This window comes from Archocentrus centrarchus, chromosome 6, assembly GCF_007364275.1.
Source record: "Archocentrus centrarchus isolate MPI-CPG fArcCen1 chromosome 6, fArcCen1, whole genome shotgun sequence".
Lineage (NCBI taxonomy): Eukaryota > Metazoa > Chordata > Actinopteri > Cichliformes > Cichlidae > Archocentrus > Archocentrus centrarchus.
In genome coordinates this window covers 11,372,318-11,393,138 of record NC_044351.1, presented here as the reverse complement: position 1 = coordinate 11,393,138, position 20,821 = coordinate 11,372,318, and the positions used below count along the sequence as shown (strand labels likewise).

Here is a 20,821-nt window from a genome sequence, read left to right as displayed (position 1 = left end):
TGTGGCAGAGTTAGGGCCCATGTTTGAGCCATCACAAAACGATCCATTTCTTTAGCTTATTTATTTCTTTATGCATGAGTTTGCTTTTCATAGGGTTGGTTTAATGAAGATTCTCAGTCATGCAGGCAGCTAGATGCAGGAGCACAGCTATATACTTTCTGAGGTGTATGTAGACACATTTTTAGGTACCCCCCCGCACCCATCCAAACCCACACACACACACTCACCCACTCAATATAACTTATATTGTAACTACAGCAAACAGCTGAAGAACAGTGACCTGTTATTTTACTACTAGTAACTCTAGCTGACCTGAGTATTTAAAAGCCTCCTCTTGATACAAATGAAAACAGTTGCGATCAAGCGCGTTCTCGAAAGTGCGCGCTGGAGCGCCTTTGTGTGTGTGTGTGTGTGTGTGTGTGTGTGTGTGTGTGTGTGTGTGTGTGTATCAGCGCAGGGGCACTTAATCAGCGTCGTGCCTCATATGACATGACAGCTGTGTCATGTCATATGCACAGCTGTTAAATACAGAAAATGCTGACTAGAGAAATAATTTCCCTGCCTCGCTTTGGCGCCCCCTTCTTGTGCGGAGCCCCTATGCACTGCATATAATGCATACACACTTTTTGCGCCACTGAGCCTAACAGATCGTTTTCACTAATGCCAAATGAATTATAGTCATTACTGATCATTTTTATATAGCTTATAATCTTTACTTATATAGAATCGATGTTAAGACAACTTGTTTCCATGATCTGTGTCGCTGTTCTAGGATAGTATTATCTCTTATTTTCATAAAGGCTGGGCCAGTGCTTCCTTTGCTAAATAGAGGAGGAAGCACAGAGGTACCTTTCCTCAGTATATGACTGCCAGATAACGTCCTGATCAAAGGTGACGATAGGTTTTACTGTATGAAGATTTCTCAGTGAGTGCATGACGTCACTGGAAGTCAAAAACCTACAATTACATTAAATGTATTCTCATTTGATATATTTTCATTGATTGTTGATGTGTAAGCATTAAAATGTATTAGTTGGTTAAGCTGGAGCAACTTTAAGCACTGATTTGAGCCCTGCAGTAGGTTTCGCCTATATACATTTAAAAATCTAAAGGTTTTCTATTGTTTTTGCTTTTATTTTAAATTATTAGATAATTAGACATATTTGGGGCCTCAAGGTTTTAATTTCAACCCCAATTTCTCAAAACTTATGTCTCCTGACCCTTCTCCCCCTCACTCCCCAAACATCACTCACACATGTAAGGCCTTGGGGGCAGGGCATGTGTGGAGTATAGGCCAAAGTGAGTAGGGCCATCAACCCGCTTGCTGTGCTGCATTGCCACCCTCCCCTCCCCTTTTTAATTACTCTATAGACATTATGGCTAACAACACTTCACCATACACAGAAGGCGTCGGGGGCAGACATGCTCCCCAGAAGTTGCATGATGGGACTACTGAAGTGGCCCCCCTCGCTACTTCACTGCTGTCTGCCCCTCAGTTTAATTTACACTTCAGACATTGAGGGTTTAGGGCGGTAGGTGTGGGTGAGCACTGCTGATCAGCAGTCAGGTGCTCATCATGCTTCTGTCCCCTCAATTTTAATAGCACCCTAGTTTTCATACAGACATACTCACTTTTTACGCTTCATACACTCACATATTCCAACACATGATTTCAGCTTCCAGATGAGTGGGGAGGGGAGCAGGCAGGTCTTTTCACACCCGTTTCCTGCACTCAACCTAGGATGCGGATTGACTAGGGTGTCGGGGATGGATATCAGTCATCGTTGGTTCTCTGGGGCCCTTGCCCTTTGGCTGCGGGGACCCCTGTAGGCCGCCCTCCTCCTAATCTTGGGTTGGGCGTTTGGTTGTCATCGAGATGTGTTGCCTCGGGTCTTAGTGTTCATGGGGGGCTGCGGGCAGGTGGGTTTCCTGGGTCTATCTCTGGCTCTGGGGGTCATTGCTGTGGCTTCTCACCCTCCTTACCAAGTACGTTTAATGACAAACATACACACGAGCATCATAAGAGTATAATATGCTTGTTTTCTGTTCTCTGCTTCTCTTTCAGATGCTGTTTGTTGTTGTTTTTGTTTTGTCCTCTTTTTGTTTGTTTGCTTTTATATTTTATTACAGATGTAGCAGTTGGTGACACACAATTACACCTCCCCACACTTCTGCCTGTCAGTTCTGATGTAGTTGGGCCATACCATTTATAACTAAATAAAGTTAGTACAGCTCCTCTTGGCACAGCAAGGCTGTTTGGCACAACAGAGCATGCAGACAATAATTTTGCTTGCTTAAGCTGCCAGACAGGACAGCTTAAAAAAAAAAACAAACAAACTGGGGAACCTCTGTAAAATGTAATTAGGGAAACCAATGGTTTGCAAACTTCCTTCAGTTACGATAGCGGTCTGTGGTCAGCTTTAGGAAGTTCAACAAACGATAAAACGGACGACACACACAACACAGTATCTGTACTTTTATTTGTATAATAAATAAATTTGTAATAGCTCAGGACCACATTTCACAACCACACACGGGTATGACGAGCTGTACTTTGGATATGCTGAAAGCACACGAACCAGATGGCTCTGTGTATGATTTGGAGAATAGATTTCCCACGAAGCCGACTCTATTCTGGCGTACGTTTACATTTAAAAGCAGAATTTTATTGTTCTTTCCTTTTGTCATCATGGCTGCTGGAGCGAAAGGTGAAGCAACAGACAATGAAACAGGTACATAAAGGCCAAAATAAAGTCTGCTCACTACTGCTGTAGCTTTGGGAGTTTACTGTCACATTTTCCAACAGTAAAAATAAATACACACATACTCTTAGATTTAAGAAACATGCAGCTGCAGGACACATGGAGGTATTATAACAAACAAACAAAAAAAGAGGTCATATGACCTTGGACATAAAACTGAATTAAGAGTCATGAAACCAGCCTGACCACTGAGATGAAAGCAACACTTAACTTGAAAATCATACACATCATCTTCAACACATACTTAAACAGAAATGTTTCTATATTGAATCAACTTTATGGAAAGCTAAACGGGTCATGTTTTGGCTTCATTGTGTTATTTACTGGACTAGTAAATATAAGCTGAGTATGTTTTCTGAAAATATGATTCTGAATGAATATTTGTCTTTGCTGTTTTGCCAAAAGTCAGTTAAGTCTCATTTATGCAAGCTAGCTCTGCAGCTACAGCTAGCAGCACATTAGCTTAACACAAAGAAAGGGAAACTGGTGGTTTTGCTCTCTCACAAGTTAACAAAATTAGAAAAAGGTTCTAAAGCTCTCTAATCAATATACGACTTCCTTTATGCACAAAAACAAACTGTAGTCTCCTAAGCTAACCACCTTATCAAACCTACATAGAAAAGCTTTAGCATGCATTTACTGGGCAAAAATACTGGCTTATCAGACGTGACTATTGCCAGGTTCTCTTAGTTTTCTACAGACTAAATCTTAACTAAAGCTTTAGTTTTAACAGACTAAAGTTAAGAATATAACTGGCAGATAAATCATTAATCAAAATATCATTAGGTGAAGAATTTGGTGATTTTTCAGTAGATTTGTTTCAATTTTTCATTAAACCTTTCATTAAGCATTGATGATTTATTGTGCCGATGATTTCAAGTCAAGTGTTAAACTTTATTATGAACAGAGCTACTTCATATTGTTAGGCTGATTATTCAGTGTCATCACCTCTACACACACACACACACACACACACACACACCACACCTTACAGTAGTACTCTGTTACATGTTGCAATAAAACAGCATGTATACATTTTCAGCTTTTGTCAATGCCCCGCTTACTCTGATGAACATGTGCACTTTGACAGCTAGCCACAGGCTTTAAGTAACGACTTAACTGCATGACCGTGTCACCTGTTTTGAGGGGATAATAATAATAAATCTCTTACCTATTTCATGTAACTAGAATTTCTACATCTTATTATTGTTTGATAGCCTTTACAGCCTCATGTTAACACCACAGAAAGACCTCCTTCAATTCTGAGAAAAAGCTCTGAAGCTCTGCTGTTTCCTCAGCAGATTACGTTGCTCACTTGTCATGCAGATGGTTTAGGAGTTACCTGATGTACGTAAGAATGAAATTAAAGTCTCTGGTGGTCAGATTTACATCACTCCCACCTTCCCACAATGACTTCATCAATTCTAGTCTAATCATCTTTCTGCCCGCCTTCCATGACCCAATCAGCCTCTGCTCACTGTACTTTAAATATCACTGATCATCTTTCATTCTCCCTTTCACACTCATTCATGCAACCCATCACCTCCCTTTCACCACCCAAGAGTTCCCTTCAAGCCTCCATATCTTAGTCTCCACCACCACCAGTGTCTCCAGGGGGTCCTGCCCTAATTGCTCTCTCTGCTGGGATTCCCTTCTGCTTCGATGGGACCTCAGTGCCTAATCGCCAAATAGCTAATAAATGAAATCATGTTCAATTTCTCCTGATGATCTCTCATTACTGAACTTCTTTCATATGCTCACTTTTCTGTGGTGCTTTGCTCACATAATCTTTGTAAGGTCTGAATACAGAGCTAAGAGGAGGCAGAGGAGTTGCTCTCACACTACGTGAAGGTTATTATGGATTTCTTTTTAAAAAAAATGTTCCCTACTCCAGCTTTTATTAGAGCTGAGAAAAATCTGGAGCCACATACTGTATTTGAATGTCACAGATGACTTTTTTCTCCCCCTAATTGATGCTGTGGCTGATTTTGACAAACGGTGACAGACGGTATTAATTCAGTCTTTGTCTGTGACAAATGAGCAACTGCCTCCACTGAGGAAGACCACTGATGAAGACCACTGCAGCTGAACGTTTCAGAGCAAACTCCTTTCCAAAGCCATGACGCAAAATGTATTTTATATTAAGGAAAAAAAAGGCTGCAGGTGACTTAAATTTGAGTTCAATAAATCCAATTAGCTCCTCAAGGGAAGGGAAAAAAAAGTTAAGAAATTAGTATTTTTGGATAGTCACGTAAAAACATTAATAGATCCAACACCAGCGATTTTAATAGTCAGGTCCAGGTGTGGCATTCACCGTTTCTGGGAGTAATTTCTCAGAGTTTGGGGCTCTTTAAGAAAAACTTTTTGGAAGCTTCTTCACCGACACAGCTTGTGGGAGATGCTACACTGACAAGATGGTATGTGAGAGATGGCTGAAGTTGAGGGGGCAGAGTTCAAAGCCGGACAGCCGGTTCGCGTCACTGCGTCAGAGCCTGGAGGATGTCTTTCACCAGCATCGTGCCGATCACCATTTTCTCACAGTTGACCGTCAGCTGGGCGGCTCCTTCGTCTTTGGTCGCCACAGTGACCAGCACCAAGCTGCCGCTGGTCACCGTCCTGCCGGCAAACCTGTGGACAGGACGATCAGGAGGAGGAACAGGAGGACTGAAGTCAAAGCAGGAAAAGATCAAGAAGCAAAGATGAAGCCACAGGATAAAGAAAGGACACACATCACGTGAGTCAGCAGGATTTAGACAAAAATCTAACCTATAAAGTACAAAAATATGTTTGTTTTTTTTTGAGTTTTCTAGAATAGTTGTTTCAGGTTGTATGTCACTGTGTGATCCTGTGATCAGAAAATGTGGGACAAAGCATGGGTTTTACAAATGTCACATGCACTGCCTCAGATCCTATCCCCCAGTCCACTTACTGTAAATACACATACACCCTTTTCTTCTTAAATGCTTGAATGGTTGATGTGATCAGATTTGCATAACTGTTGTACTGTTTGCTAAGCATCACGGTCTCAGGTTTTTGTTCCGTTTTTTGAGTCTCTGTTGGATTGCAGGCAACCTGAGCCATATTCGCTAGTATATCAAGCAAACTGCCTCCTGTGTGGATGCCCCTTTAGCCTTCGTGTATCAGTGTTAGTAACTGTTTGTTTGGTTTTTGAAACCAAATGTGACAGGGGAGGCATGGATCTGACGGACAGCAAACTGCATGCTTACTGTCAATCATAAGCTGACAGCATACTGTACTTTATCATTTATTTTGTTTAAGACGGAGCTATAATTTACAAGCCTCTCAAAGAAGTACAGTTAATGTTTTGCTCGACACTTTGTTCCTTTAGTGGATCTTAAAAAAGTTTGTGCAATCTGGGTGACGTCGCACTTTAAAGCTGAGATCTGCTATTCTTGGCAGAGATCGACACATCTTGTTCCCAAACGAGTCTGCGCTCCTTCTGGCAGAAGACAAACACCATCTAGAGCACAGCTTCAAACATTAAACAGTGGCTCAGATACTGGAGGCGTCTGCTTGGGAGTGATTTTTCTAACCTGCACTCTTTATCTGAGCCACACGGCACTCTGCTGAGGTTGGCAGCGGTGGTCACTCTCTGGACGATGGCATGTTCGTTTCGGCACTTGACGTCCAACGTTAGCTTCTCTGTGATCTCATTCATGCCCATCAGCTGACCTGTGGAGGTTGTGTGAGCAGAGAACTGGTCAGACAGGAAAACTCTCCCTTCCAGCAGCAAAACAAGCAAAGCAGTTAATAGTATCACAGAAACATGTACAGTAATAAAATCAGTGTGTAGACCAAAACACTGCAGTTTTTTCTATACAATAAAATCCATTCTTTTTCAGGGTGTGTGCCAACTTCAGACAGTATTATATACACATACTGTACAGTACAGTGATTTCTGCATCACCACAAACATCTGCTAAAGTCCTCTGAGGGACTGATGCAGTATTCAATACATCAATAACTATAAATGCTACTAAAACTTAGCGCGGGAATGTACTCATGCTTCCCACTGAACACAGGAGTGGAGTGACTCAATTTTCTTAGTGAATTCACAGCACAGAAGAAGCAAATTTGTTTACTAATAATAAACTTGCGTCATCATTTTTCAGCGTATTTCCAAGGACAGAAATTCTGAACCAGAGGTTTTCAATATTAATACTCAGCTGTAAGAGGACAGCTTGCAGAGAGCAAGTGTTTGGTGATTTGCTGGTCAAAAGACATCTGGATGTCCAGGTTAAAACAGTTATTCAGTAGCAGTAGAATATTGCTTTGATGTAAAAAGTTCTAAAATTAATGCAATAATAAGTCCATTAACAGGAAATCTGCCATTTAGCTCATGAATGATTGCAAACATTTCCTAGCTTCATTTTGATCTCTTTTTTATTTTCACAAATGTAATAAAATAGCTCCTCACTAAGAGGTTGTGCGATAACTGTGAGGGATCACAAAAAAACAAAACAGGAAACAAATACTGCACATAATATTATTATCGGTCCCACAGAAAAAATTATTCACATTTTTGCTCAAACCTACAGTGTGTTTCCATTGCATCCATTTTCCCTTGATGAGGATGAGAAACCTTTTGGGGAATTTAGCAACTAAGCCGGCATTAGGAGCCTTTCCACTGCAAGAGCTCAGGTTAGAGGCAATGTAGAGTGAACTTGTGTAGGTACTTTTATTTTGCTGTGAAAATAACTCCATTTTAAATTAAACCTACCACCAGGGGGCACTGTTTCACCAGTGGGTGTGATGAAATGTTTTTGGATGTGTGCAGCTCTCCAGACTTTAGGTAATTCTGGCTTATTTCCCGAGGTTCTGAAAACTTGATCTTTAGTTTTAAAAGCTGAATTTATATTGACTACTACAGACTCCCATTGTAAATAAGAATGCCTTCTTACTGACTTGCACGTTTAAGAAAGGTTACACAGACTTACACCATCTTGTGGCACAAACTGGTATTACAGGAGAGTAGGACATGTTTTTGGTATCTCTTGTTTCTTCAGATTACGTTGATAAGTTTGGTTAATTTTGAAAGGTTGTAACACCATTATTTAACATTTGAATTTACAAACTGTTCCTTTAAAGGGGTCCTACAGGGTAGTAACAATAGCTGGCACATACACAAAGGTTCCTGCTGTGGAAATGACCATCTTTTTCCTTGGTGCAAGGTTTACAGGGCTGACTGGTGAAACACAGCTCTAACAGTAAATACAGATGATGCCATTTTCCATTTTCTTTTAATCATTGTGTTCCTTCAGAGCTATACAAAACACTAAGAAATACTTAACTTACTAAGTTCCCAGTTAAGGTGCTGAGATTAGTTCCTGAGGTCTTTTGGATAAAAGGGGGTTTAAACTTCGTTTGAAAGGGGCCAAAGTCAAAACTGAACTTAAATGAATTATCAGCTGATTAAAAACTGCACCTCAAAATGAATCATGCATGAAATGTTCCTGCCTTGCACATTGAAACATAACCCTTAAATGAATATAACCCGGTTTTAACTTAGATGTCAAGACCTCTTTTGACCTGCAAAACAAAATCAGTGCTGATTAGACCAATGCACTACAGACAGGCCAACACTTCAAACTCCCGGCGTGGTCGGTGGTTATCAGAAAGCATGTGATTGAGTGCTGATGTGAGCCAGATGTTATGTGGAAGAATGAATGAGGATCAGTGGATGAGCATTTCCAGTCATTCCTGGTGGAGCAGCAGAGTGTGAGTGGCAGGTTTGCAGGTGTCTGAAGCTACAGACCTGGAGATGCAGTTAAGTGTTGATTACCCAGGCAAGAGGGGAGGGGGGGGAGTCAGCAAAAGGTGTTGGAGGAGAAGGAGGGGGGGTGGGGGGGTGGGGAGGTGGAGGGTGGGTGGGTGGGAGGTGTCTGTGTGAGGTTGAGGCTGGCTATAAGGCAGGTGGCACACAGACAGCTGGGAACAACAAATCTATTAAAGCCAACTTACCTAGATTCTGTAATAGCTTCTCTATTGGGGAGAGTATGGAGAGGGAGGAACCGTGGATATGACACATGTTTAAAGAGTCACTGTGGGCTTGTTAGAGCTCAAACATGCTGCTAACTGCTGTCTGTAGCTGCTCTAGCATCCACCTTCCACCACAAACCTTTAAAGTAGCTGGTAGACAAAAACAGTTTCCTGCTCTGGAGAAAGTATGAGGTGGAGACTCAGAAACATCAGGCAGTCACTGTGATGTTTACTGCATGTGACAAATGACTTGCTTGCAGTGTTAGAAAAGAAAAACACACTTTGAGAGGTGAAATATATTTTCTAATCAAAAGGTCCTAATTTCATCATCTGTGCGCTTTACGGGCATTATTCACGGGTGAGTCGTGCTTTCCTCTCTGGGTGACTGTTAAAGATCAAGGTGCAGATCACAACGTCTTTGATCAACAGGAATTTTCACTTGACTGACTGTTCAAAGGTTATGGCTCGTCAGATCGAGTCAAACATAACATTAACACAAGCCTAGTGGCCTTCATCATGTCAACTGTTTCCTGAAGCTTCGTGTAAGCGCTACCTTTTTGACCTCTATCAACACGGGAACTACAGGACATTAGACTTATTTCATGGCCTATTATGACTCACCTTGCTCCTTTTTAAACTCGTTCTCTGTCAGGAAGATGGGCCTCATCAGCTCCCCAACCGGCGGCTGGATCGACACAAAGAATTTCCTGGTGTGAGTGCTGAAAAAGAAATAGTAGTATTTTTGTTTTGTTGCCAAACAGGGCATGGGCATTTCTAATTTTATTTTGTTCAAAACTTTACTGCTTCACAATTTCAAAACAACAGGAAATTGAAAAATCTCCATCGGTATTTCTCAAAGCTCCTGCAGGTGTCATCAAATGTCTTATGCAAAACCGCAAAAGACTGAAATTACTCAGTGAACACAATTAATCCATACTTTCAAAGGCTGGAACTATCAAATCCAAGGTTGTTACAAAGCAAGTGGAAACCTGAATCACTACCAGTCTGTCACTGGTAGGTCCAATCTCTCTTAAAATTTGGTATAATCGTGTAAAATTAAAAAACGGATGGTAATCTCAGAGTTACAGAGTGTAAAATCTCACCACTAGATGTCAGTAGATTGCTAAATTCGTTTTTTTTAATGCCTCCCAACTCAAGTGTATAATCCTAGCTACGGTGGCTGCTGTAGAACAAACAGCTCTGTGTATTTTTTATACACTCACTACAGATGAATAGCAGAATATATATATTCTTCAGAGATGAATATATATATATATATATATATATATATATATATATATATATATATATATATATATATATATATATGTGTGTGTGTGTGTGTGTGTGTGTGTGTGTGTGTGTGTGTATGTGTGTATTTTTTCTGGACTACCCTTTTTTTGTCTACCCTCTACAACCCAGAGTCCATCTCACCACAGCTGGAAGTTTGCCGCTTGTGTTGAGTCACAGAAATCGATGCCCATCACAGCTGTGGCCGTCTCACCTGCAGGAAGTAGCTCTGAAGACATGGAGGGAGAAAAAGCCTTCAGTGTTCTTTGGAGATTCAACTGTGTCACGTGTTATTGGTTATGCGAGTCAGTGTTTTATATTAGATACTAATTCTAGGAAAGATTTCCATATCTAGAGAACAAGATTAGGATGTGAAGTTCATACTGAAACATTTGAGATGTCCTCATGTTAAAAACAGATTTTGTGTTTTCAGTCACTTTACTGTCCCCTCAACAGGTCTGGGTCATGCTTTTTCTTATTTCCTGTTTTTCCTCTCCATTTCCTGCAGTCGTGTTTCCTTTCATTTTAGTATCCTGATTTACATGACATGTATCTCATTATCCCTCCCTCTATAGTGCATTTATTCTGCCTTCACCTGGGCTTACATAACACATTAAAATAAATTCTAAAGGGTGACGAACTGCACTTCCTCTAATGGCCACTTGAGACTGGCTTAAAGAGAAGAACCGGTGGGAGACATTTTTAAAATGTAGTCTATGGACTAATCCTAAAATACAGAAAAAAATATGTCCTTGTACTTGTCTGGAAACACCGTGAAATAATAATTTCTCACTGTATAGTCACAAAAATTCAACATCTGATTGACAATTTTTCTTGAAGCTGATTGTAAAATTATACTCCCAAAAAGATGGTTTCAGTCTCCGGGAAAACAGTGAGAACAATAACCACTGGGAACTGCAACAGGTACTTCCTGTCTGATCAGGTGTAATGAACAGTGCACCTTCTAGGGACTGCCAGCAGGGTTGTGGGCTCCTGTATATGTACATACATATACACATTGGCTCTCTCACTCACCAATCTCTGGGAACTCCTTGACCCTCATCCCAGACTGGAGCCTCACGTCCTCTATGTGCAGGTTCTTAGTATCAGAAGTGGCGCTGTTGGTGAACTGCATCTGCACCGCCACCATGTTCGCGTCGGGACTGAAAGGCTGCCGGCTGAAGCAGTACTCCACCGACAGACCCTCACCCGTGATCCGGTGCAGCAGCTCGTAGCTCTTCAGCGCACTGGAGGGAGCAATGGTCTGTAAAAAGATCCCTTCAGTTTGTCATGTGCTTGAGGTGTTTTTTTTTTGTTTGTTTTTTCCTATTTCATTGCTTCACTATGAGAGAATAAGATGCAAACAATGTGGACCACTTACTGCTGGGGAGAGAACAGAGTCAGACAAAGACAGCCCCTCCAGGTCGGTCACAAGGCTGTTGGACAGGAAGGTGTTGACAGGTGTGACTTGCGGTGAGGGAGCAGGTTCAACTGGGAAAACAAACGAACAAGAGACTTAGAGAATCCCTGTAGTCACCCAGATTTTTTTTTTTTTTTTTTGGGGGGGGGGCATCATTACAGTAGAGTGCAAAGTGGTTTAGAAGTGAATTAGCATCTCTAGGTCTGATTGGGGGATTGTTCATGAATGAGGGAAGAGCAGCAGGTTGGACAGCATCTGCAGTGTACTGGTCTGTTGTAGGGGGAGAGCCGAGCATGAAGGTGAGCTGTCGATTTAATGGATGATCGACGTTCCTACCCTTCCTATGCTGTGGGTAGTGACCCAAAGAATTAGAAACCCCCCAATAAGAGATGGAGAGGGTTCTAGGAAGAGGGAGGTCTAGGCATCTCAGCTTAGACCGCTGACCCCACTACCAGAACCCAGATCAGTGGTAGAAGAAACAATGGTTCTTCTGGATCCTCATTTGCAAAAAAGAGCTTCCTCAGGTTTAAGTCAATTACACCAACTGGTTCTGTGATGTTAGAAATAATCACTAAATCTCCTTCATTTGCCTTCCTAAAAACAGTGTCATTACGTTTCGATTTTCGGAGAAGTTACAAAAATGAAAAGAAAAACTTACAGTCATCAAGGTCGAGCAGAGACATTTCTTTCTTTTCTTTCTTACTCTCTTTCTTGACAGGTTTGGGAGGAGATTTAGATTCGGCTGCCTGGAATGAGAACAAAGAAAACTGCCTTGAATAGATGCCATTCATACTACAGAATGGAAATAGGGCACAACTGCACGCTCTTGTTAAATAAATGTTAAGGTCATAAGAATTTTAATGGCTTCTTATGTTCCAGGTGGTCTTTTCTTCTGTAGTTAACCCGTTGTTTTGTTTTTTAATGAGGACAAATTATCCGCACCTTTTTTTTCTTCTTGACTTCTGCCTCTGACTCAGAGTCTTCAGACTCTGACTGGCTGCTCTCCGACTCGCTCTCCTCATCTTCGTCAGATTCAGACTCTGACTCGCTCTTGCGCTGTTTACTCTTCCTCTGATGCTTCCTATCTTCCTCTTCGCTGCTCTGCTCACTGAAAAAAGGTCCAAGTTACCACCAGAATTTATTTTCTACAACCAGCAATCCTAAAGTGTGTACAGAGAGGAAAATCTACCTAGTCTATCAAATACAACTGACATGGCCTAAACACAAGGACTCCCAGAGGTGATCAGACGTAACTACAAACTGTACTTAAGGTGTGCATTTAAAGCATTTTAAAATTAAAGACTGATTGCATTCATTTTTTTTTAAGGTTTAAACACTGAGAAGCACAGGCTACCTTTCACTTTCTTGCACTGGCTTCTTTAGTTCTTTCTTTTTCTTCTTCTTCTCCTTCTCCTCTTCTTCCTCCTCTTCTTCCTCTGACTCTGAGCCTTCCTTACTCTCTTCGCTCTCTGATCCCGACCCACTCTCCTCGCTGCCACTGCTGCTTTCTGAGGCACTGGCAGAGTCTGACTCTGAGGAGGAAAAGGTCAAAGGTCAGAGGGAGAGCGGGTTAGTTAGGCGACACAGCGTAAGTACGATCTAAAGGCTGCTCGTGCTCATGTTTTACACCGTATCTCCTGAAGCAACAGCTGGAACCAAGTGAGACAGTTATGTTTTAAACTATTTTTGCATTAAAAAGAGTCAAGATCATCAAACCTTTGTGACCAGTGAGGAGATCAAATTTTTTTAAAATTTTTATTCAAATTTAATCAACAGTTCCTTGTACCACCAACAACAACTCCAGAAATTTTCCGAGTTATCCCGCTAACAGACAACCACGACCGAAAATATAACCTCTCCACCTATCAGTGGGCGAGCTAATAAGCGGACATGCAAATTTACTATCAGCTTCTTGCACCAGGCAATTTTCTTCACAGCACCATGCCTGTGTTAGCAAAACTGAATCATTATAAACAGACAGGTGTGCTTGTCTGCATTCTGCATGCTGAATGTGCTCACAGAGCAATTCAGGTGAGCAAATGTTGATGAAAAACAGATCTGTGAGTGAAAACATTCACACCTACACAGATTCACGCACTGTTTGTGAATGAGGTCCAGTATGAACAACACAATATCTCATAGAAGACCATATGTGGCCTTTAGATACTGGGTTGACTGGTTTGCAATGGCACCTCAATCTGAACAGAGCTGATGTGACTTTTACTGCATTCACGTGACCTAAGCCTCTTTTTTACCACAGTCTTGTTGAGACGTTGTAGGAATATGGAGGGTAAAAGCAGCCCTTGACATCCTGAATTTTTGTACTAAATCTGCTCCAGTTATGTCACAATCCCACCACTGTTGCCTTTGAGTCTCTATCCACACAAGCTCCTCTGCAGAAAGAGCAGCCACTTCCTCACACAGATTACAAATTTGGCTGTCTTTCTCCTCATCCTCATTATCACATCCGCATGAATTCACTGGGAAAAAAATCACTGCACATCAGCTTGTAACTATCAACCCTTCAATAAATATCTTTATTCCCGTTTGAGTTTCTAGGGCATCAGTGGCACTTTTAAAAACATATTTATGACCAATTTTAAAGATTTATACATATAGGCTGTAGGAGCCGAGTGCCACAGCCAGGTCATGAAAGAAAGCACTAATAGATGGATCTCATTTGTTTAGATTTTTATAGAATTTGTCAGTAAGACAAATCTCAAATAATGGCAGCCTTATGTGAGCGCTACTCATTCGGTACACCAGGACCAGCAGCCTAAAGTTACCACTGTCAGCAGACTCTGTGGGACCAGACTCTCCCTCTGAGTCGGAGTAGAACGGTTTTTCCACTTTCTTCTCCTTCCTCTTCTCGCGGCTACTACACTTGGTCCATTCAGGCACCTGGAATTTAAAAAAAAAAGCAGAGTACAAACAGTAAGCCTCCAGCTCTGCTTCAGAGAAAACCATCAGACAGAAGCAGAAACGTGGGCAGATAGCATGGCCATGAGTGCCTCTGCCTGGGCGTGATGCAGCCAAAAGAAGCCAGCCATCGCTGCTGCAGATCTGCTTTTAGATCTGACAGTCAGGGAACAGATTCACACCAATGCTTTGATGGAGTGTGCTTTTCATTTCTGTTTTTACACAAAGAGATGTTAGCGCCAGGTGTTGCCTTCATGACCAGTTGCAGAAATGGTTTTCTTGTAATAAAGGGAGCAGTTCCATTAAGAGAAGTGATATCTTTGAGGAGCAGTAACTATCCTCCCACACTTAGAAAAAAAAAAGGCCATCTGCTTTTTCTGTGACCAAACTCATTAACCGGAGCCATCTGCTAATGAGCATGGACATCTCAACCCCACTTAATACCCACAAGGAGTCTAATGCTGCTTGACGTGCCCGTGGACCACCCTTCCTGCTAAAAGAATCACTTCTTTAATGGGAGAGACTGAGGAACGGGGTGCTGTGTTTCAGGTAGCTTTGGCTGAGCTAAGCACAGAACAGCAACTACTTATATGCGGGGGCGTTAATTAAAAAGCACTTGGGTTTTTGCGACTATATGGGTGGAGGCTCAAGAACGTGTGGCTGTTTGCCGCTAACTGACTCACACTTGTTAATGTTGTGACTCTTTCAAGCAGCGTAAAAACCTGGCAGACGTAGAAAAAAAGATTGGGATGGAGATGAGGAAAAAAGAAGGAAAAGGGTTTGTTTTTTTAGACAAAAGTCAGGAAAGCAAGAGAAACAGGCACACGAAGGTTTCTAGGGCTAAAAATACGAATGTGTGAGAACAGTTTTGGATATCACAGAGACAATAAATAATCCTAAATTTCATTACAGGATAACTTTTAAACACAATATTTGGTCAAAGTAATTCAAGGAAAATTTCTACAGGTAAAAAAAGCAACATACTCCAATATAACTACTGTATATACTTTGATACATACTCATACTATAGAAATTAAAAGTCAACATTAGCATTCACTATTCACTAAATACATCAAAAAATACATGAAAATGCATTTAAGTCTTCACCGGCAACAAAGTATGGTATGCTAGCATGGATTAGATGAAGAACGGCACGGGTGGAGCAGCAGAGGGACAGAGGCAGAAATCTGAGAATAAATGACTTCAATCAAAACAAAAAAAAATAATCACACACCAACATTTGTGACACATTCAGAAACCGGGTCACAAATTTCCTGAAAAACCAAACACAGGTGCACAGCAGGAAACAGTCCCTGTCAGCGGCTTCTGTCACGTGGCTCGTCTTCATCATCAGCTCATGAAATCTGCTCGGCTGTAAGACTGCAGATGTTCAAGTTTTGTACCGTTTGTGACTCTCACAGGACTTCTGTTCTATGTTGGCTTCGATAACAAGTTTAACCGAGTGAAAGAAAACAATGAAATGAACAGCTCTGTTCCTTACTAGTATAAAGTTGTGTGGCACGCATACATTTTCTTGAATGTTTATTTTTCCATTAGTGACAAATGTAAATTAACATTCTGCTCATCAGATGGTCATCGCTGTTTTTTTTATAAACCATCCAAAGAGGTTTTATCCACCTCCATATGGAAACACCCTTCCACTATTATAATAAAATACATTTTTTAACCAGCTTTGTTAATTTGAGTTGCAGTTAATGAATAGTCATTACTGTTTATCAAATTGTCATAAATAACAGAAAAATGCACCAATTTGTTTCAAAGAAGGAAAAAAAAAAAGGTCATCTCTAAGCCAGGAAAACTCTGATCAAGTGTTGGCAGAACTACCCAGGCGCTCAGTGCTGGCACCTCTGCTTTCTAAAGTAATACCTGAAAAAAGTATTTTAGAATGAATAACTTTGTGTCAGACCATTAACTTCTCATTTTTATCACATTACAGCTCTGATGATATACCTTTCCAGCCTAATATTAATCTTTTCCAGTTCTTGCAGGTGCTTTAATATTACTCCTACCACTAAATTACCTTTACAAACTAAGCCGAACAAGTTGTGCTTTTAGCGCGGTCTTTGGACTAACGATCTCATGACTTATCAGGTGGGAACAAGCAACGAGAGTTTGGAGAATCCAGCTAGGAAAACATGTACCTGGAAGCTTCACAGAAAAAACAGAGGAGAGCTTTAAGGATACAAATATGATCTCTTATGAAGCTCACTGTCAATTTTAATTTTTTTAGCCAACATGTAAGAGAAGTCCCAAAACTGAAAGCAAAACATCAACTGCTGATGAAGACAGTGGAATAGGGCTAAAATCAACGAGCTCTGCGATGAAGTAAACCTCGATCTGTTTCCGAGATCAAGAACAAACTTTTAAACTCAGCTTTCAGGTCTTTTTTTGAAAGCTTTAGTTGAAATTTCTAACTAATTTAAGGGGAAATGGAATTTATCTGGATCCCTTAAAGTTGATCTCTGTCCATACAAGACATGTATAGTAGGGAGATTTATCCTCACCTCCTATTTACTGACTGAGGACTTATTTCTATGAAGTCACATTAACTTTCCGCATTAATGCCAGCATTAGCAGTTTACACGTTAAACGGCAGTCAGGGAAAGAGACAGAGAGGGCAGTCATCAAAGCAAACACCACTGCATTCCCAAACTCATAGGGAGGGGCACCTCTCGCCAGTCTCCTAGTAAGCCGATCCGCCCCTCTCCGGTGGTTATGACCTCCTCTGTCTGTGGAGGTGTATGTGTGCAGAGGGAGATGGTGTCAGGGAGGCTTCAGAGGATTCATTCCTGTATTCATGTCTTCATGTAACATAATTGGCTCATAACTCACTCTAGTAACCTTTTGATCCTGACCTTTTTTTTTTTGTAGTTTTCCTGATAACTGCTTTATTATAATATTGCTTTTTACATTTGTACACTAATAAATGTCACATATACTTTACACAATATGTGTCTAAAAATCTAGATTATACAAAGTGCAAAGAAAATCTTTTATAATTAATTAAACTTTGAAGCAAAGACAAGCTATGGGCACGCTGCACCCGTCATTCCTGCCCTCACAAATGGCAACGCACACCAAATGTGATGTCACATGTACCGCCGCAATGTGCGCTTTGGTATTGTTTCAGCTGGTTGTGCACCTCTCGGTTTTGGTAACCTCGTGCAGGTGCCGCGGCCCGCGCGACTGGGCTAAAGACACAAGTGTACGATTGTGCCAGTTTGACATATCAGTGCAGAGGCTCAGAGATTCCCAGATTATACAGAGGGAGAAAATTCTAGCCGAGCAGTAGCGAAACTGTGAAAATATGACATAGAATGGAAAAGTAAAGCATTTGCCTTTAGAGTAAAAATAGTGCCTTACTGCTGCGACCAACACATTTCAAAAAAGTGTAATTTTTACTTTGAAGGCAAACAGTCTCTGTTTCAAGTTTGACTACTGCTCCGTGAGTAGTTGCCAAATGTCTGCAGATAAATTGGCATCTTCCATGCAAACTACGGGCAACCGCAGCAATCTGCTGGCGACCAAAGCAATCGAAAGGAAGTTTTTGGTGCAGTGCCAAATCACTGTTGTGATGTTTACTGTGAAAGATCGACTATCTCAAATCAGTTTCTGATCTCTGTAAGGGAAGCCAAGATCTGCTCTGCTCAGTGATGCGACGCGTTTAGCTGGCTAAAGTGTTCAAAACTCTTTGTCAAGTTAAGTCAACATTAAATGGACGAACACGAAAGGCACCTGTAGCACTCGCACTGAAATGTGCATCACACATAAAGAGACATGACATGGATTATTGCACTGTGAGTTAAAAAGCAGCATTATTGTAACAAAACACATCTCACTGCAAAAATCAAGTCTTGAGGTCACTACTGACACATAAAGTTTTGATGGAGCAGTGAAAACACTCAAGTTTTGATTTCATATCTTCGTTTAAAGCACATTGGTACTCATGAACCGATGGCACATGGAGTGAATGGGATGGAGAAGAAGAGGAGGCTTTGGAGAGTTGGGACGATGTGTTTCTATTTGATAATTTGCTTTGAACAAATTAAAAACGAGATCCTTCGTATCAAGTACTGACTGAACATTAGCACTGCTATTACTGCAGGTGTCAGCCTGCTGCTGTTAAATCTGTTCTCTTCTCTATCACATGTGCTATTGGCTCAAACAGCTGTGAGGAAACATCTGGATGGGGTGGGTGAGCTGCTGCTGAACAGAAGCAAGTGCAGCAGAGAGGACAAGAGGAGCTTCATACCACTGACTGTTTCTATAATGACTGGTGCTCTCAAATTAGATGCTTTCCATTTAAGATTTTCTCTTATTAATATGAAAATAATCCTCTTTTCTCCTTTGTGACTCATTCTCCTCCATGGATGGGGAAGTTGTTAAGCAGCATCCATTTGGAAGTAGATGGAGACCAAAAAGGATGAGCTGTTAATGCTAATGAGCTGTAAGCAAATGAATGATGACCAGTGAAAGAGGAATCAATGTTATATTGGAGTTAGTGTAAAGCTCTGGTGACTCTGTCCAACCCCTCTGAGGCACTGCTCTGGGGAAGGAGCAACCCTCGCTCCCCTCCATCTTTTGGGGCCCCCAGAGGGCCCCTGTGTCTCTGTGTGTTACTGTTCCCACTGCACGCACAGACTCCTTCACCTCCACGTTGCGCACGGAGGGATCAGGGGCAGCTTCAGGCCAATCGGGCAACTCCTGGTAGCCCCCAGCCTTGGCATTCAGCAGGTGGGACAATGAACCCAACTGGAAGTGGTCTCGATCTGCAAAAAGAAGAAGGGCAAGGGAAAAAAAAATTCAGGATGCAAATCTGCAAGGACACACAGAAGTAAGTGCAACAGAAAAGGCAGTTTGTCACTCTTACATTAAGATGACACAATCACAATGATTCTAAATGATGATTCAAAAATAAAAAAATAAATAAATAAAAACAAGTTTCTCAATTCTGTTCATATTTGACTGAGTTAAGACCCTGAGGAGGACGCGTTATATGTGATGCAGATTTAGAGCCACTGCTGCAGTTGCACCTGTTGTTCGTGTAGGCCAAAACAGTCAGTAACTTCTTTCTTTCAGTCACCTGTTTTTGCCTAGGGTCTCTCCTAAGCACCCTGTATTCTCACAACAGGAAAATTATGACTTAATTTTGTGTGTTTAGTTAATTGTGACCGTCTAATTCTTGTTCATGACTGCTGGTAATTAAGCCCTAATGACACTGCTCAAACCATTTCTGCCATTATAACGTCAAACAGCTGCAATGCAAGTTCACAAATCAGAAAACAAAACTTACTGTTGACTTGCTTCTGTACCTTTAAAAGGAGACTCAAGGACGGGTGCAGGTTTGAGGGCGAGGAACAGTTTTTTAGCATACTTGCTGAGGGCTCCACTCTTCTCGGTGGGCACGATGAGCTGGCGAATGAAGCGCGCCCTATCACGGATGTCGTAGTTCTGGTCGTATTTCGCCAAGTTGAGAACATACTGTGTCAGCAGTTTAGTCTGGGTGAGGGGTGGGGTGGGTGAAAGGAAGGTGGAAGGCCAGAAGAGTAAATTAAACAAAAAAAACCTTATCTACTGCATTTATGTATGTACAGTATATGAATGTATACAGCTGTTTGAGAGGGTCAAAGAGGATCTGATATGATGACCCAAATGCACATAGTATATTTGTGGTGAACAGTAACTAAGCACTGCATATTTACTCGCATATAGGACTACACTACTGAGTGACTTGGATTAGTACTGATATGATGTTGCACTTTTTACTTTACTACATTTATTTTATTTTCTCCAGACTTCCTGAAAAGCATTCAAAGCTCTTCTTTGGATGTTGGCTGCTTTTTGTTCCATTCTCTGTCAAGATGATCCCACACTGCTGTGATGCTGACGTCCAGGCTCTGGGGAGGCCAATCCATGACTGACATGACATGAATCCATGTTGCATTGTGTGTTTTTCTATCCAAGTATGATTTTAGTGCACTGGCAGTGAGTTTGGAAGTCATTGTTACACTAAAAGTTAAGTTGTTGCCAATCTGACATTTAGATGGTATTGCATGGTGGATCAAATTCTAACGGTCCTTTTCTGCATTCATAATTCCATCAGTTTTGAGAAGATCTCCAACACCACTGGCTGACATGCAGCCCCAAATCATGACAGAACCTCCACTGTGTTTCACAGATGGCTGTAGTGTTGTACCTCTCTACTGACCTCCTATGTGCATTTAGACTATTAAGACTAAAAATTTCAGATCTGAATTAGGTAAGACCTAACACTGATTTTCAGTCCAGTTCTTGAGTACTTTGACATACCTCAGCCTGTGTCAGGTTTAAAGTCCTGTGTCAGGTCTTTGCTGGATTTTTTTTCCTGTTTCTTGCATTGTGCCAAGTGTAAAGTTCGGTGGAGGGAGGG

The 20,821-nt window shown here is 41.3% G+C and overlaps 1 protein-coding gene across 2 annotated transcripts in view; it reads right to left on the bottom strand.

Moving 5' to 3' along the window:
• Positions 1–2,475: 2,475 nt before the first annotated feature.
• The window catches only part of ap3b2 (adaptor related protein complex 3 subunit beta 2), a 68,530-nt gene continuing 50,184 nt past the window's right edge, over positions 2,476–20,821 (bottom strand). Inside the window, exons 16-29 of one of the 2 annotated variants that reach the window (XM_030731329.1) lie at positions 19,725–19,911; positions 19,063–19,181; positions 15,075–15,113; positions 14,259–14,373; positions 12,827–13,004; positions 12,415–12,580; positions 12,131–12,218; positions 11,434–11,543; positions 11,088–11,316; positions 10,197–10,281; positions 9,384–9,481; positions 8,745–8,765; positions 6,317–6,455; positions 2,476–5,426 (exon numbers count right to left, since the gene is read on the bottom strand). In XM_030731329.1, coding sequence (XP_030587189.1) covers positions 5,240–5,426; positions 6,317–6,455; positions 8,745–8,765; positions 9,384–9,481; positions 10,197–10,281; positions 11,088–11,316; positions 11,434–11,543; positions 12,131–12,218; positions 12,415–12,580; positions 12,827–13,004; positions 14,259–14,373; positions 15,075–15,113; positions 19,063–19,181; positions 19,725–19,911 — 1,761 coding nt within the window. In that variant the 3' untranslated portion in view covers positions 2,476–5,239. The remainder of the gene's footprint in view (positions 5,427–6,316; positions 6,456–8,744; positions 8,766–9,383; positions 9,482–10,196; positions 10,282–11,087; positions 11,317–11,433; positions 11,544–12,130; positions 12,219–12,414; positions 12,581–12,826; positions 13,005–14,258; positions 14,374–15,074; positions 15,114–19,062; positions 19,182–19,724; positions 19,912–20,821) is intronic. The other variant, XM_030731330.1, reaches the window with a different exon arrangement.